Source organism: Tachysurus vachellii, chromosome 8, assembly GCF_030014155.1.
Source record: "Tachysurus vachellii isolate PV-2020 chromosome 8, HZAU_Pvac_v1, whole genome shotgun sequence".
Classification (NCBI taxonomy): Eukaryota; Metazoa; Chordata; class Actinopteri; order Siluriformes; family Bagridae; genus Tachysurus; species Tachysurus vachellii.
Window position 1 is genome coordinate 12890245 of NC_083467.1, and position 15484 is coordinate 12905728.

The 15484-nt window shown below is 37.6% G+C and overlaps 1 protein-coding gene across 2 annotated transcripts in view; it reads left to right on the plus strand.

The window, feature by feature from the left end:
- Positions 1 to 15484, plus strand: part of ncam2 (neural cell adhesion molecule 2) — a 163113-nt gene that overhangs the window by 134198 nt on the left and 13431 nt on the right. For both annotated transcript variants that reach the window (XM_060876299.1, XM_060876300.1), the window contains exons 8-15: positions 1299 to 1444; positions 4162 to 4312; positions 5426 to 5613; positions 5825 to 5921; positions 7724 to 7897; positions 8546 to 8665; positions 10122 to 10243; positions 12429 to 12603. In XM_060876299.1, the coding sequence (XP_060732282.1) occupies positions 1299 to 1444; positions 4162 to 4312; positions 5426 to 5613; positions 5825 to 5921; positions 7724 to 7897; positions 8546 to 8665; positions 10122 to 10243; positions 12429 to 12603 (1173 nt within the window). The remainder of the gene's footprint in view (positions 1 to 1298; positions 1445 to 4161; positions 4313 to 5425; positions 5614 to 5824; positions 5922 to 7723; positions 7898 to 8545; positions 8666 to 10121; positions 10244 to 12428; positions 12604 to 15484) is intronic.

Here is a 15484-nt window from a genome sequence, read left to right on the forward strand (position 1 = left end):
TTAGGCTATAATAGAGATTATGGTGCACATAGATGTACATCAAATTGTGTACTTAAATGTATAGTATAAAACTTGTCTATACTGTACTTTATGTGTATACACAATGCAGGTAAAATAAAAAAAGTATGACTGGGTCCAGAGTATATATATAAGTTATAGAGTATTCTGCTGAGGAATGAGACAGGGATTTTTTTCTTTTTGTCATCAGCCTCCCACGTTTGGCCCTCCAGTTCTCCTTCCATAAACAGGTTTATAAAATAATTTAAGAAAATGGGTGACACACTCTTTATGGCCTAGAATTTCAATTTAGATTTTCATGAAGCTGCCAGCATCTTCTTAGATTATTCAGATAGCACCTTGTCAGCTCATGTAAATGTATGGAGATTTATTCTGTAGTCATCAGAATCCTTTCAATGTGCAAGGAAAGGGCATTCTTCAGAGAGTTCATTTCAGTGATGCCTAGTTATTGCATGGGAAGCAAAGGATGATGGGAAATGTAGTACTTATCATATGTCTCTACAGCTGTCTCACTTTTCATACTAATAAGATTATTACTATGTCAAAGTCTTAGGTTTGATTTTTCTAGACAATGTTCTTCTTCTCAATGCACTATTCTGAAATATACTGTACAAGCATCAATTGAGCACATGAGCTTTATTATAAGACCCCATTCCCCCAAAGAGCTTTTCTCTAGTTATAGTTTTCTTTCTATTTAGTACTGCAGGAAACTATTGATTCAGACATTTATTTTTCATCATGTAATTAGTTGTGCACACTAATGAACCGTGTCTGAGTTGCAAACATACACAGTTTCAGTTATTTATCTTTGTAATCTCAACAGCAGGATTGCTTTGCTAGTGTAATTAATTTTGGAGACATATTAAACACTGAATTGCTCACTGGGACTGTTTCGTATGTAGTGAAGCTGTCAGGGGTCAAAGATATAAATCTGTCTCATTGTTTTATGATATAAACATGTGACCTGTGGGACAAAAGCTTTAATGTATCCAGTATTTACTGACTCTTTTACACCATTTCATGTCAAACAGGAACGAGTTACTGTATCAGTTATCGATCCCACACAAAGAAGCAAATTATCACAATAAATATATTATATAAGCACAAGTAATTGTGTTTGTGTGTGCAGGTATATTCAAGTATGCATGGTGCCTGCATTCCTTTTATATTTTAGTAGTATCGTGCATAATTTTTCTATTACATATTGATGGCTATTTTTGTGTAAATAACTTGTTTTTCACTATTCATTATGGGTTGTCTGTTTTTTACTCCGCTTGTAGTTCAACCACACATTACTAAGCTAAGGAATGTAACAGCAGTGGAGGGCAGTGCTGCTATGATCTCCTGTAAAGCTGAGGGTGAACCCCTGCCTGAGATCTCTTGGAAGAGAGCCAGCGATGGACAGAGCTTCTCCTATGGACAAAAGGTACAACTCTAGACAGGTACAGTTAGTGCAGGATCTGGCATTTGGTAAGCAGTAATTAGTTTTGAATAAGCACTGTAACATGATGTGTTCCTATGGTGAGACCTGAGAGACCATCAAAAAAATTGCCCTAATAAATATACTAAATACAAACATGAGTAATCATGATGTATTCATTGCATCAGAACCTGTTTGCTGTGTACCCAACCAGCATCTGTGCATATTCAAATATAGCTGTCCAATGTTCCACAAATTTTGTCAGTTTGTTGATGAAGCATGGCAATTGATTGATGCACTCATTCATTCATCGTCTGTTGTGTGAGCTTCAGTATTTGAAATTCATCAACCATGGTCAAACTTGTTAGAGCTCAAAAACTGGAATGCCCTTATGAAGCTACCAGTGCTGCATGGTGCTTTTGTGAGATAAAGTTCAGTTTCTTCCTCCATGTTCTGTGCCTGCACTGAATAAAAATGCATGCCACACAATAGTTAATTCAACAGAGACGCCCAGTCCGGAAACATGAAAAGAAGAAAAGCTGTCAAAGAGCATTAGAATACCATAAAGGCAGAGTTGTTAGGCAGCAACAATGGAGGTAAATGGAGTTGCTCTTCAGTGAAGCAGTCTGTAGATCTTTGACAGGAGCTTTATGAAAGACCCTGCCCCTATGCTTAATCTAGCAGTGACTGCTCAGCAAGCAATTTAAATCGCCTGCCTGATGGGAAAGGTAAAGAGTAATCAAGGATGGATGTGTAGCACAGAAGAAGCAACTCCAGTTACTCATTGTAACATAACAGAATTCACAGTGTAGAAATACTGTAGTTAGGAGGAGCAGAATTACTGAAGATACTACTGTATTAAGGTTGAGATGTACTGCCATCTTCCCAATTCTAGTATTCATTGCCTAAACATGCATTGAACAATTTTGCATTTTATAGTATTTGATAGTGCCTAAATGCCATTTTTGAATCACTTCAGCATCACAATGTCCAAGTTGTATCGCCAGTATAACCCTAAATACATGCTTAAAAAGGTGACAGTGTAGGTTCTCTGTGATATTAGAAATTTCTGTGAGTGAAGTAACCTGGATTACTATAGTGATCTTTTGTACTATACTGTTTTGACCTATGAAAGAACTGTATTGCAAATTTAGAAGTTCTGAAGGACATTTTCACATCTTAAATTACTAATAAGACTTAATATAAGACTTTTTGACTTGACCTTAAAATTTAATTAATTATTAAATAGGGTCATGTTCTTACCCCATGTAGCTTAGAAAAATCACTTTTAGGTATGTGAAACACTAATGTCCGATGATTTACAGGGCCATTTGTGAACCCTTTACGTTTTTTTGTATTTCTGCAAAATTTTGCAGATCCCACATTTTTTTTAGTCCTAAAACTAAATGAAGAGAACCCAATTAAACAAACAAAAACATTATAGTCTTTGCATTTATTTATTAAACAAAATGATCCAATATTAAATATCATTGAAAAAGTATGTGAACCTTTGCTTTCAGTAACTGGTGTGTCCCCCGTGAGCAGCATTTATTTCAACCAAACATTTCTGGTACAGTAGCTGATGATCAGTCCTGCACAACAGGCCCTATTCCTCCATACAAAACTACTTTATTTTAGTGATAATGGTTGGTTTCATTCTGCGGACTATTTTAGGTCCTTCAACAAATTTTAGGTCCTTCAACAAAATATCTAATGGACTTATTTTTTTTTCTGTTTTAACCATTTACTTATAGATTTAAATGCGTCTTTAGGCTTGTTGCCTTGTAGGCTTGTTGTTGCCCACTTTGAGTTTGTCTTCAGTTCATGGACTGATACTCAAACATTCCCCTGTAGAATTTGCTGGTAGAATCCAAAACTCATAGGTGCATGGTAATTCGTCCTGGACCAGAGGCAGTACAGTAAATCAGCCCCAAACCATGATACTGCCACCCCCATGCTTCATGATTGGGATGAGTGGCATGTTTTCCTTAGATGTTACACAGGATTTCTGTCTAAGGAGAATAATATTTAAATTTACAGAATTTGGCAGACACCCTTGCCCAGAGCAACTTGCATTTATACAACTGAGGCCCAGCAGTGGTCCCAGGTTGGTGGTCGAGAGATTCAAACTCACAACCTACCTATCAGTAGTCCACCACTCCAACCACTGAGCTACCAATTCCCAATTCCTAGAGTTTATGTTCTTAATACATGGTAATGCCTACGAAACTCATGGCTGAGCGCCATCCCCTTGATTGAAACACCTGAATTCAATCAAAAACTGTTTAAATCAACTCATACTCTTGAGGACATTATTTTGTATATATACTGTATATTGCATCCAAATACTTAATTTGTGTTTATCAAGTTTTAGGACTTTTAGGTCTTTATACTTCTAAATCATAGGTGAAGATCTGATCACATTTTAGGTCAAATATATGCAAAAATACAGACAACTGTAAAGGATTCACAAACGTCCTAGCCGCATTCTCTTTGACACAAAATCCTGCCGAGGAGCCTAATTTTAGATCCTGGACAATTCTCTGAGAACACCTTTCCTGGGTTCGTACTTAGCCACTGAAACCCATTAATCTAACTTTCTTTGGGCTACTGGTAGTAGTAGTAGTAGACCATTAAAGTAATATGACATACCATTTGTAGTTAATATTCAGTGTTGGAGCTCAGTTAAATGTACAGCTAATTTAAATGGTTTGTTTTTTAAGAGTCCAGATGATCGTGTGGAGGTGCGTGGGCATCATGGTGAGTCCATGCTGACCATCGTGGGAGTCAGTTTGTCTGATTGGGGTCGTTTCGACTGCGAAGCTGTCAGCAGAATTGGAGGGCACCAGAAGAGCATGTTCCTGGATATCGAGTGTGAGTGTATATTAATCACAGAAATGCCACAAGTACACACTGCCACAATTGTGTTTGCCAGACACATGTACACACATGACAACTCTTAATCACACCAGCAGGAGATGAGAATCTGGGAAATATTCCCGTCCCTCCTCCAGCTCATGCTGTTGTAAAAAAGTACCATGTGCTACCGGTTTCAAATTGGAATGTTTTTAGTGAGTCTATAATGCATTTGAAGGATGGGAGACATTTAACCAATCAGTGGGGTTTCATCCGTTCAGAAGGGCTTCATCAGTTTTATGGATGAGTGGTGAAACATCTTTAAAATTATAACACAAGTCTAGTCATCCTGAATTATTGCTACTAGATATTCAAAATTGACCCAGGTGACAGAAAATCTCCATAGTTAATGTTGAATATCTGTCTCCTCTCTACTCTAGGCACAGTTTCGGTGATAAGACTCTATATTCCATCAATAAATTGAAAACATTTTAGCCATTGGGATGACACTGGTATATGGGGAGAGCACTGGGAAGTGGGTGGTTTAACAGGAACTGGGAATGTCTTCTAAATGGGGCTCAATGGAGTGAACAATCCAACAGTGGCACTCATTATCTCACCCATTCAGTTGCCTGACTATAGTGACACAGGAGACCGCATCAATCTCTATTATGGAAAAAGCATGTGTGTCAGTGGAAAAGTGTACAAGCCTGCCAAAGAGGCAGAGAAAAGGAAAGGCAGCGAAAGATATAATGAAAGACAAAAACACTGCAAATGTGAAAATGATTGGCAGTAAGTGTAGTTTGGTTGGGCAGGTTGTTTTAGGAAATTGCAGTGCCAAATATTCAGATTGATCACACGCCTGTATACCCAGCTGCAAGCATGCTCCCAGATGCACTTTTCGGTTATCACGTGTGTATCTACAGACACACTCACATCTGTGACAGTCACAAAGCTTGGTTTGTTAATTCTCTTCCAATGGTTCTACCTGTTCCAGTGAACTGTTAGCTTATATTGCAATTTCTGCTCAGAATTAACTCTGGGCAGCTCATCTCAGTTCTGTTTTCCATGCTAGTCCACAGCCAGGCTTGTTATGCTTCAACTAGCTAATGGCTTTTTATCTTCTATTAGATGCACCTAAGTTCCAGACCAATCACACCATCTTTTTCTCCTGGGAGGGGAACCCGGTAAACATCAGCTGTGAGGTGATGTCTAACCCTGTGGCCACTATGCTGTGGCGGCGAGACAAGCTGACCATACCTACTGAGGGCACGGCCAACATGAGAGTACACAGCGCTCCTGGCAAATCCTTGCTGGAGGTACTTACACACACCCACATGTGCACTCATTGTACCATTCACTGAAGGTAACTGATATCCTCTGTAATTCATTCTCTGATTGTCTAAACTGTATCTAATCTGCTTCTGCACTCAAAGCACTTTTGTTTCAAGGTACAGCTCAGATTCAATTCATTCAGGCCTCTGATAAATTGGGTCACTAGTTTTTCTTACTGCACTCTCATTTATCCAGGTCACTCCCATGTCAGACCGGGATTTTGGCCGGTACAACTGCACAGCCAGAAACAACATTGGCATGCGGTTCCAGGAGTTCATCTTGGCTCAGGCAGGTTAGTAGAAAAGCCCTATTTAACAGCCACAGTTTAAAGTCAATCTGTCTGTCGGTCTGTCAGTTTGAGAAGTGAAATTTTTTAGTCAATTCTTAATAATAGAGGGTTCTTGGGAGAACCTACAGCTTCTGTTGTGTGATTACGGAAATGCCTCTGAGCACATTTCTGAATTTTTAGTTCTTGAAATATTGATTATAAGCTTCAGCATTAATCAGAGTTTGTCACCATCATCCTTAATTCACCAGTCTTGCATCACATTTGTCAAGATGCAAATATACGCTGTGCTCATTATATTTTACCTTTTTCTTTTTCCTAAGTACATATTCAGTATACATATGCATATAAGTACATATGCATAATGCGTAGGAATGATTCATTATGTTCATAGACATCAATTAAAACTCTCTCACACACACACACACACACACACACACGCACAAACACACACTCATTGAGTATTTCAGGGGAAACAAGGAGAGGGCACTGTGTGTATTTTCTCAGAAACACTGAGAGACTCTCCTTGTGGTGCACCACACAAGCAGAGAAACGGAAAGCCAGAGCATTAGAATTCTTGAATAATACTTCCAAGTCAAATGCATATTTATCCCTCCCCCTCATCACACTACCACACTAAATCACAAACACTCACAAACTCACTCTCTTACTTTTCCTAACACCCATTTAATTTTTCTCTCCTTCCATTCTCTCACTTATAATCTCCTTCTCCATCATTTGTCCGTGTCTCTCTCTGCCTCCCTCTCTTCCTCTCTCTTTCTCTCCCTTGATAGAGGTAGATGCTTGTAATTCAGCTCAGGATGTCTCTTCATGCTCAGCAAGGGAAAATGAATGGAACGATCCTAAAGGCGATTGTGACTGGCACACATACCTGAATGAAACCTTTTACTGTCTCTGTGTGGGACAGTTTACTACAATTGTGATTACTTTGAAAGGATATGATACAATCTAAATGGTGAAGATTTAACAGTGTTAGAAAGGTTTTTTTTAAGTTTCGATGATCAGAGAACTGCAGGGACTGAAATATTCTATGCTTATGCAGTTCTAGAGACTCGTAGTATCTTTGCCAAGGTACACTGAATGTTGGCAGTTAATAGTGGACTAGTACCTTACTAAAACATGTTATGTTGGTTTTTCCTTTTCTCTGTCATCCCCCTCTGTATGTAACTTACTGTACTATGCACTCTGCAGCAAATTATTTTAAACCATTTTACATTTACAGCATTTAGCAGATGCCCTTATCCAGAGTGACTTACATTTTATCTCATTTTTATACAACTGAGCAATTGAGGGTTAAAGGCCTTGCTCAGGGGCCCAGCAGTGGCAGCTTGGTGGACGAAGGAATCGAACTCACAACCTTCCCATTGGTAGCCCAATACCTTAACCACTAGGCTACCACATCCCATTTTAAGAACCTTGACAGATAGGGGTATATTTGTTAGAATATGTGCTGGCATACCAGTGTGCATGTGGCCTGTTTTCAGAATTCCAAAAATAAATTAATAGTATAAACAATAGGATTTAACTGCAACTAAATTTTTATTTTTTATTTTTTCAAGATGTGTTGGGTTTGTAACCATTTGTTTTTTGGGGGGATTTCAAGCCATTCTGGGCTTGTAGTATTTTAGTTTTGGGTTTGTAAACATTTTGTTCTTGTTTGGTTTGTAAACATTTTCATTTGTTTTGAGTTTGTTAGTGTCTTGTTTTATTTTGTTTGAGGTGCATGATTATGTAAGCCATTATATCAGGGTGGCTGTTTATGTTTTCGCTGTTCCTGCTTGTTTCAGATGTTCCATCTAACCCATACTCGGTACATCTTAGCTCTGTGGCCCAGCGCACAGCTACAGTGACGTTTATGAAGCCAGACTCTCATGGTGGTGTTCCTATTGGTCATTATCTGGTCCGATACAAAGACATCAGTTCAAGCGACTGGAGAGATGTCAAGTCACATGGAACACAAAGTAAGAGATAATCTTGCTCTCACAATCAACACTAGGTAACGTTTGTAACTAGTGTATAGACATGTGATATGCAATATGCAAAACCTTTTATTTTTTATGTACTGTGCTACCAGAGTAGCAAAATTTTGATAAATTCTGTTACAATTCTGTTATACAGAGATAAATAAACTTTTTCCACAACCACACAAATACCATAGATGTTTGTTGAAGAGGGGAAAGAAGTGACCTTAAGCCAGGGATTGAGAAGGATTGGGTTCAGCTGCCTAGAGGGCCTGAGTAGCAAGTCTTCCTCAGTGTTGGCCAAGATTGCAGTGTTTCTGGATCACAAATTGATTTTTCCTCCACAACACTCAGAAGGACTTGTGGGAACATAAAGGACAAATCAGACAGCCAGATAAGCAAGCTCAACTACTTGAAAGGCCCAGAGCTAATATCCATAATGCTGAGAAGAGTTGCCAAAGAGGCATGATTGAGCAAAAGAATAATTGGACTTGCAAACCATGGTCATGACTGAGGAAGGCAATTGGAATTTTGATACAAGACTACAATCTATATTTATCTCAAGTGTCAGTTAAATCCATTCTCTAGCTTTTTCTCTTCTCTCGATTCTTTTTTGCTCTTATTCCTGCACCGTCTTTCATTTTTCAGCAATAGTGCTGCTCACAAACCTTGAGCCCAACACTACTTATGAGGTCCAAGTGGCAGCTGTGAATGGAAAAGGCCAAGGGGAGTTTAGTCGCACAGAGAGCTTTCAGACACTGCCCATCCGTAAGTACTCCACCAAACAAAGCAAATCTTTTCCTTACATGGAAAGTTTATTTAACTTACAAGAAATTCAATTGCTGCATAAAACACACAGTTAATTTTTATGCTAACATGATGTATTAAAGTGATGCTATTTTATGACTTATTTTCTTCTAGGGTCAAAAATACCCATTTTAATTTTTTACTGTTAGTCAAACATGAAGGTTTATGTTATATACTGACAGGAAAAGTACCTTTTAAAGCAAGATTTGTTTTTCAATTTAGTTTAACCAGACCGTAACCACATGAATTGCCAACCTTTACATCAAGACAAGAAGCCTTAAGCATTATACTGAGTTTAAAATGTCACATTCTGTCAGTCTCATATATACACATCATGTCTGCACACGGTGTGATGGAAATTTTTACTAAGAAGCTGTTCGTGAAGGTCTGACCTTCTATGTGCAGGACTAGAAGTTGGTTTTGACTGGAAATTGTTATTACTAGAGATTGATTGTATAAAATATTACAGGGTCAAAATGAGCTGGAAACGAGTTGGCTCATAAACAACTCTAGGCAGACCTTGGTAAGGGTAAGATATTCCTAATCAGGAGACAATCAGGTGTTGTCCGTCTAGACAATGGTAGATGATGTTTTCCTTTCTTTAGATTCTGTGTCTGATTCATGTTTATAAAAGCTGAGTGTAACAAAATATCAGGGCCCTTCCTCTCTAATGCTACATGGGGAGTATTGGGACCTGTTGCGCAACAGCATACAATAAATTGTGAAACCTTTTTACTCTTGCCCATTGCCTACTAGTGTATTATTTCTCAAAACTTCCACAACATTGGCTTGCATCAAGAGTTACTTACAGATAAATAATTAATCAGGGGTGTGGTACTCATACCACAATAATGTTGACTATTTTCCGATAACAGCATGTCTTGAAGTGTTGACTTCCTCTTATGCCACAGCAATTTGCCTCACAAGTCTTTCTCTCTTTTCTCTTATTTTAAATTAATAAGACAGAAAAATGAGCTGGTCATGTTACAGAGAAACCTCAAAGACCCTAAATATTATACTGTGTAAGAAGCTCAGTTATAGCTTAACCTACAGTATGACTGGTACTGAAACTGAAGACCACTTCCAAAATAAAAGTATGCACTTTTTACAGAAAGCTTCAATCATATCACTAATTATATTAATTTAAATATGTTCATGTGCACTTTATGTATCTACATAAAAGTCCCTGTGTAGGTGATTACTATAGAAACAATAACATGTTAGAATGAGCACATTTTATTATAGAAAATTATTCAACATCTAACTAATCACAATCACAATTCTAAAGACTATATATCTATATACTTTATCTATAACTATAGATTCAATAAGATGAATATTTCATCTATATATTCAGTTATAGATTAATAAATAGAGAACAGACTCGAAGGATTAAGCATTCTTATCTGTGTTGCAGGAGAACCGAGTCCCCCATCGGTGCAGGGACAGAGGGGCGTGGGAAAGGCCTACAGACTGGGCCTGGTTAAACAGGACGATGGTGGCATGCCCATCCTGGAGTATATTATCAAGTACAAAACAGTAAGTCATGAATTATTAATACATTTCTTTATTCATGTAACAAATTTAGAACCAATTATAAGTTTGATAATTTTTAGTCAACAGTTGATGTGATCTGAGAACTGTTGTCATTTAGACAGTGATTCAGTCAGGCAGAGTTTGCTGTAAAAGTCAATCTGTGTGCAAGTGACGCTTTTTACTTTAGATAAGACTACGATTAAAGTTGCACCGTGGCAGAGCAGTGAGTTTTTCTTCCAGATATAAAGCTATGAGTGGGGTGCAAAAATAGATTCTTGTGTTCTACATAAAAACAAATGAAGCCATAAAGAAATGCCTGAGGTGCTAGTACAGATAGAGGATTTGTTTTTAGAAGTGTTCAGTCTGCAGTAGAATTGCTTGAGGTGGGGTGTGTATATGTGCTTCATCATCCATACCACTCTCTATTACTCTCCAATTAGTCTCCAAAGGTTCCTCTCTGTCAATCATTAAAGTGGTGGAGGAGAGGCTGTCACTTTCAGTCATCCACATACAGCACATCATTTATCACATCCAGAAAGGTCCTGTGTCCTTATATAGCCGAAACCATATCACTCACCTCTGCAATGGAGCAGTCCATCAAACATGAAACTGAAAAGTGTACATTTAATTATACTAATATGTGAAAACACTTTAAAGCTAACATTGCTTAGGAGCACTGTAGTGAGTGTAAATCTGTTCTGTAGTGAGTGTATATTTCCAAAGCAGCAGTGTTTTGAGTCTTATCAGCAACACACAACACACAAGATCTTTGATTTTTTTTTTCTTTTCTTTTTTTTTTTTTGCAAACCAAGATAAGGACATTGTTCCCCTAAGAAATGCTAATGCTAATTAAACCAGCAGGTGTGTGTGTGTGTGTGTGTGTGTGTGTGTGTGTGTGTGTGTGTGTCTGTGTGTGTCTGTGTGTGCCTGTAAGTGTACTGATGTTTGTGTGTGCTCATTAGGAAGTTGCAGTCTGATACTGGTGTTTGGCTTGTTTATGGGATTAGGAGCTGCTGTTGAGAAATCTGTGTTTACAGATCACTGAACCCTAGTGGATGTCTGGCTTTGTCCCTCTCTCCCTCTGTATCTCTAGTGCTGCTCCTAATGTACTCAGTCTCATCCCAAATCCTACCCTATCCTGTGACCCACATGGGTTCTGCATCCACGTCATCTCTCTCTCTCTCTCTCTCTCTCTCTCTCTCTCTCTCTCTCTCTCTCTCTCTCTTTCTATGATGTCTTCGTTTTGTGCATGTGGAGGTAAGAACATGGGAAAAGGAGATGAAGAGACATAGTGCCTGAGGCCTGTCAGGCGTGTGAAATGCATATTCAACCGTTTAGCTTTTAAAGAGATCTGGCAGTCTGAAAATGTCAAAATATGAAAAGGATGATGATTTTGAGAAGTAGAGTGTGGGTTGGAGTTTTATTGCAGTACAGCAGCCAGGATAATACCATACCATAAACACATGCACATATATACACAGATATAAACAACAGAAATGGGAAATGTTTTGTGAAATATATTTGTCATGTGATTGCGTGGGATTGTTTTGTGAGATTATACATGCGAGGATTGATTGTTTCTAAGGGAGAGTACACGGCTGCTGGAGTTTGCCTCTTTCATCTGAAATTTGGTTAATCTTTCTCTGTTGTGTTTGATGAAGTTAGACATGTTTCCTGACACAAATTAAGTTAGATGGATTAGATTTATGAAAAAAGATTATGCTCCATACATCAGTACAACATCCACACTCATACAATGATTCCAAACTTGCAGCAAGAACATTTCATGCCTTCGGCAGGAAGGTATTTATGTTAATACTGTAACAAATTCTGAAGTTCCACTGATGTTTATAAGTTGCTCAAAAGCTCCTGGTTACACAAATACACTTGACTATATACAGTCATATAAAGTAAATTATTTATAATCGCACTATTTGGTGTCACCCAGGTGAGGATGAGTTCCCTTTTGAGACTGGTTCCTCTTAGGTTTTCTTCCTCTTATCATCACTGGGAGATTTTCCTCACCCCCGCTGGCTCAGGATTGCTGATTACGGATATAAATATATAAATTAAAATTTTAAATTTTATAATCGTGTAAAGCTGCTTTGCGACAATGTCCATTATTAAAAGGATCTGAGATACTTACAGAGTGTGTGCATGTGTTTGTGTGTACTGTGTATGTGTTTAGGATAAAGAAGACCAGTGGATGACAAAGGTGGTTCCTGGTATAAGTGACTTTGTGCTGCTGCAACCTCTCCAGTGGAACATGCGGTATGAAGTGGAGATCACTGCCCGTAATGTCAAAGGGCTGTCTGAGCCCACTTTTGTGAAATTCTCCATGCCACAGAAACCGGATATTACAGGTACATTCACCTCCAGAGTGCTCTTCAAAAAGCACTCATAGAGCATGTCTTTCTTTTGATATTGCCATATGATTTTTCTCTATCTATCTATCTATCTATCTATCTATCTATCTATCTATCTATCTATCTATCTATCTACAAAAGGCTCACAATAAAATTAGGTTGAACTGTGATTAAATTGTATGTTCTAGCTAGTGATATATTCTTATACAAACACAACTGATTTCTTTTACAATGAGCATCCTTTGATTATAATTGCATGCAGGTTCTACGTTCTACCCACTCATACTTCGCATCACCATCACCATCATTGTCAGACTTTCAGCCCACAGAAACAATGCTTTTCACTTAACACCCAGAAGGTCACACTGAATGTCACTTAAAAGCATTAAAAGTTTGAGTCATTTAGTCTCAAGAGCTCATTGTTATGAAATCAGCAGTACTGGTGAACTATTCAGGGTCTCTGAATAGCTAGCAACTGAATATCTGTGCGCCTGCTATTTGATAGATGTGAAACGGTTCGTCGAGTTCTGTCAGTGGTAGTGGAAGAGCGTAGTGTTGATTGAAGCAAAAAATGCCTGTATTACTGGGAGCAGCGCTGTCGAGAAGCAGAGTGAGGTTGATGGAAAGGGAGGCTGGTCGATTGGCTGTCCCCTCTCATTTTGCATGCTCACTGCAGGCAAAGACCCAGGAGTGCTTTTCAACAAGTTAGTCCTTGTCTTTATTCACACCTCAAAATTACACCCAAATTACATCCACTTTACTCATGACAATGACTATCACATAGATGAGTTTGTCTCTTTCAATTAGCTTTTGTTTAACCAAACATGCATTGAGTCCTCTCAGCAAAATTACAATTAATTTAGGCTTTTTTCCATGATGTTTCTGAAATTGTTATTTTTTTTCCTCCTGTGTAGTCTTCTTTTTTTGCAACATCAAAATTACAGCTTAGAATAAAGCAGATATTGATAGCCTTTGTGCAAACGTGTTATAAATCAGGATTATTCAGGAATAAACAGGAAGAAAAGAAAAATAAATACTGAAAAATTATGCCAGTGTTATCTATTTATCTATTCATGTCCAAATTTAACATTTGTTAAAATAAAATTTAACAATATTGATTTCCAATTTCCAAAGATTTCCTAATTTACAAAAAAAAATCTTCAAACATTTTGTATTTAGTTTTTAAATTAAATATTTTTTATACCTTTGAGTCACAGTGGTATCAAACGTGGCCCATTGCTAAAGATCAGCTCCATAAAGATCCTAATGACCGAAACCATGTTCTAAATTTAATTGAATGTTTCAAAAAAATGAAAAACTAGTCTCTGGTATTCCACTGGGGGGCAAAATAGTGCAATAAATGTTATTTCATTAACAATCTAAAAATTTGACACTGTGACTGTTCTGAAATAAATAATGTAGCGTTTTCACAGTGTTTTCACACACACTTTTTTTTTTATTGTACATTATTTAAAAAAAACCTATATTAATTATGGGTAGATTCATGACATATTCAAATCCATTCATTTTGTGCATTCCAAATGTGCATTTCAGAAATATAGAGAAATACTCAAGCAGATTGAGTAATACATTTAAGAGGAATTGTTGATTGGTGTACGAAACACCTTTGTTTTCATCCTGTCCACTTGGTTTGTAATATTGCCTGTTATTTAATATCAGTTTGATATCCCTGTGTTATATCATATGCAATTAATTGTATATCCCATATTGTTTAATACTTTTGACCTCGCCATTAATCTAGAAAACACATTTCTACCAAAAATCTGAAATAGAGGTTCAAATGTCCAAAGTGATATCAAATGTCTCCTTTCTGAACATATTGTATTCCACAACCCTGATATACAGTACAGGCAGGTGCACATGCATTTTAATATAAGTCAAACTTGCGAAAATAGAATTTATACTATAGCCGAGGGATGACAAATAGCTTATGTACAATTTGAAATTGTCTTTCTGCAAACCAACTGGAAGGTTTGGAGCGACATGGTGATAGATTCCATTCCACTTGTTGTCTGAGAAAGTCGTGTTAAAATCCAATTCCACACTCATAACACTAATCAGTGCTCAGTATACCATAACAAAGAGGGTCTTGAGGAACAAGAGGGTTAACATGGCTATGTATTGGAAGGTATTGGTAGAAATAATGTTGGCCGTGATAACACCTGTCTTTTTTCACATTTATAGAATAAACTTTCAGATTTGTTCCTTTTCACACTGTATTTACCCCCAGGGATCACAGTAAAAATGTAATGCCTGAGTCCTCCAGACCCAGTGATATGCATATACCTGTACCAAGATCAAATAAAACCACAGGGTACCAATCAACAGGCAATGATGATATTAGATTATCCTAACCTGCATTAGAGAGCATCATTAGGGATATGAAGTAGTTGATTTCACAATGTAATCAACTTAATCAATTGGGGCAGTGTGGTGTGACAATTTGTAATAAAATTATGGCACCAGCTAAAAGGGAGAGAATTCCAGAGTTCAGCCTAAAGACCTCAGCAAGAGGTTTAATAAAAAGTTCTAAACAAAGAGACACTTTTTTCTTGTATCTCTGCTCACTGTAATCATTTCTGATGGCTGATTTTGCTAATAGCATGGATACTAAAGAATGAGTATTGAGAGAATATGGATTGCGAGAGAAAAGTGAGGCCCAAACTACATATGGTGCACTAGTAGTTGTAACAAGTAGAATGTCTCATTATCAACTATCCCTGAGACCGAGAACCAGGTAAAAGGGCTAAACATCTCAGGTACTCCACTGTAATCTTATAGCCCTCTGTTATGTTGGCCTTTTCCCCAAGGCTCTGATCATCTCTGAGGCTAGAAGATGGAAACTTGCTAGCTAGCC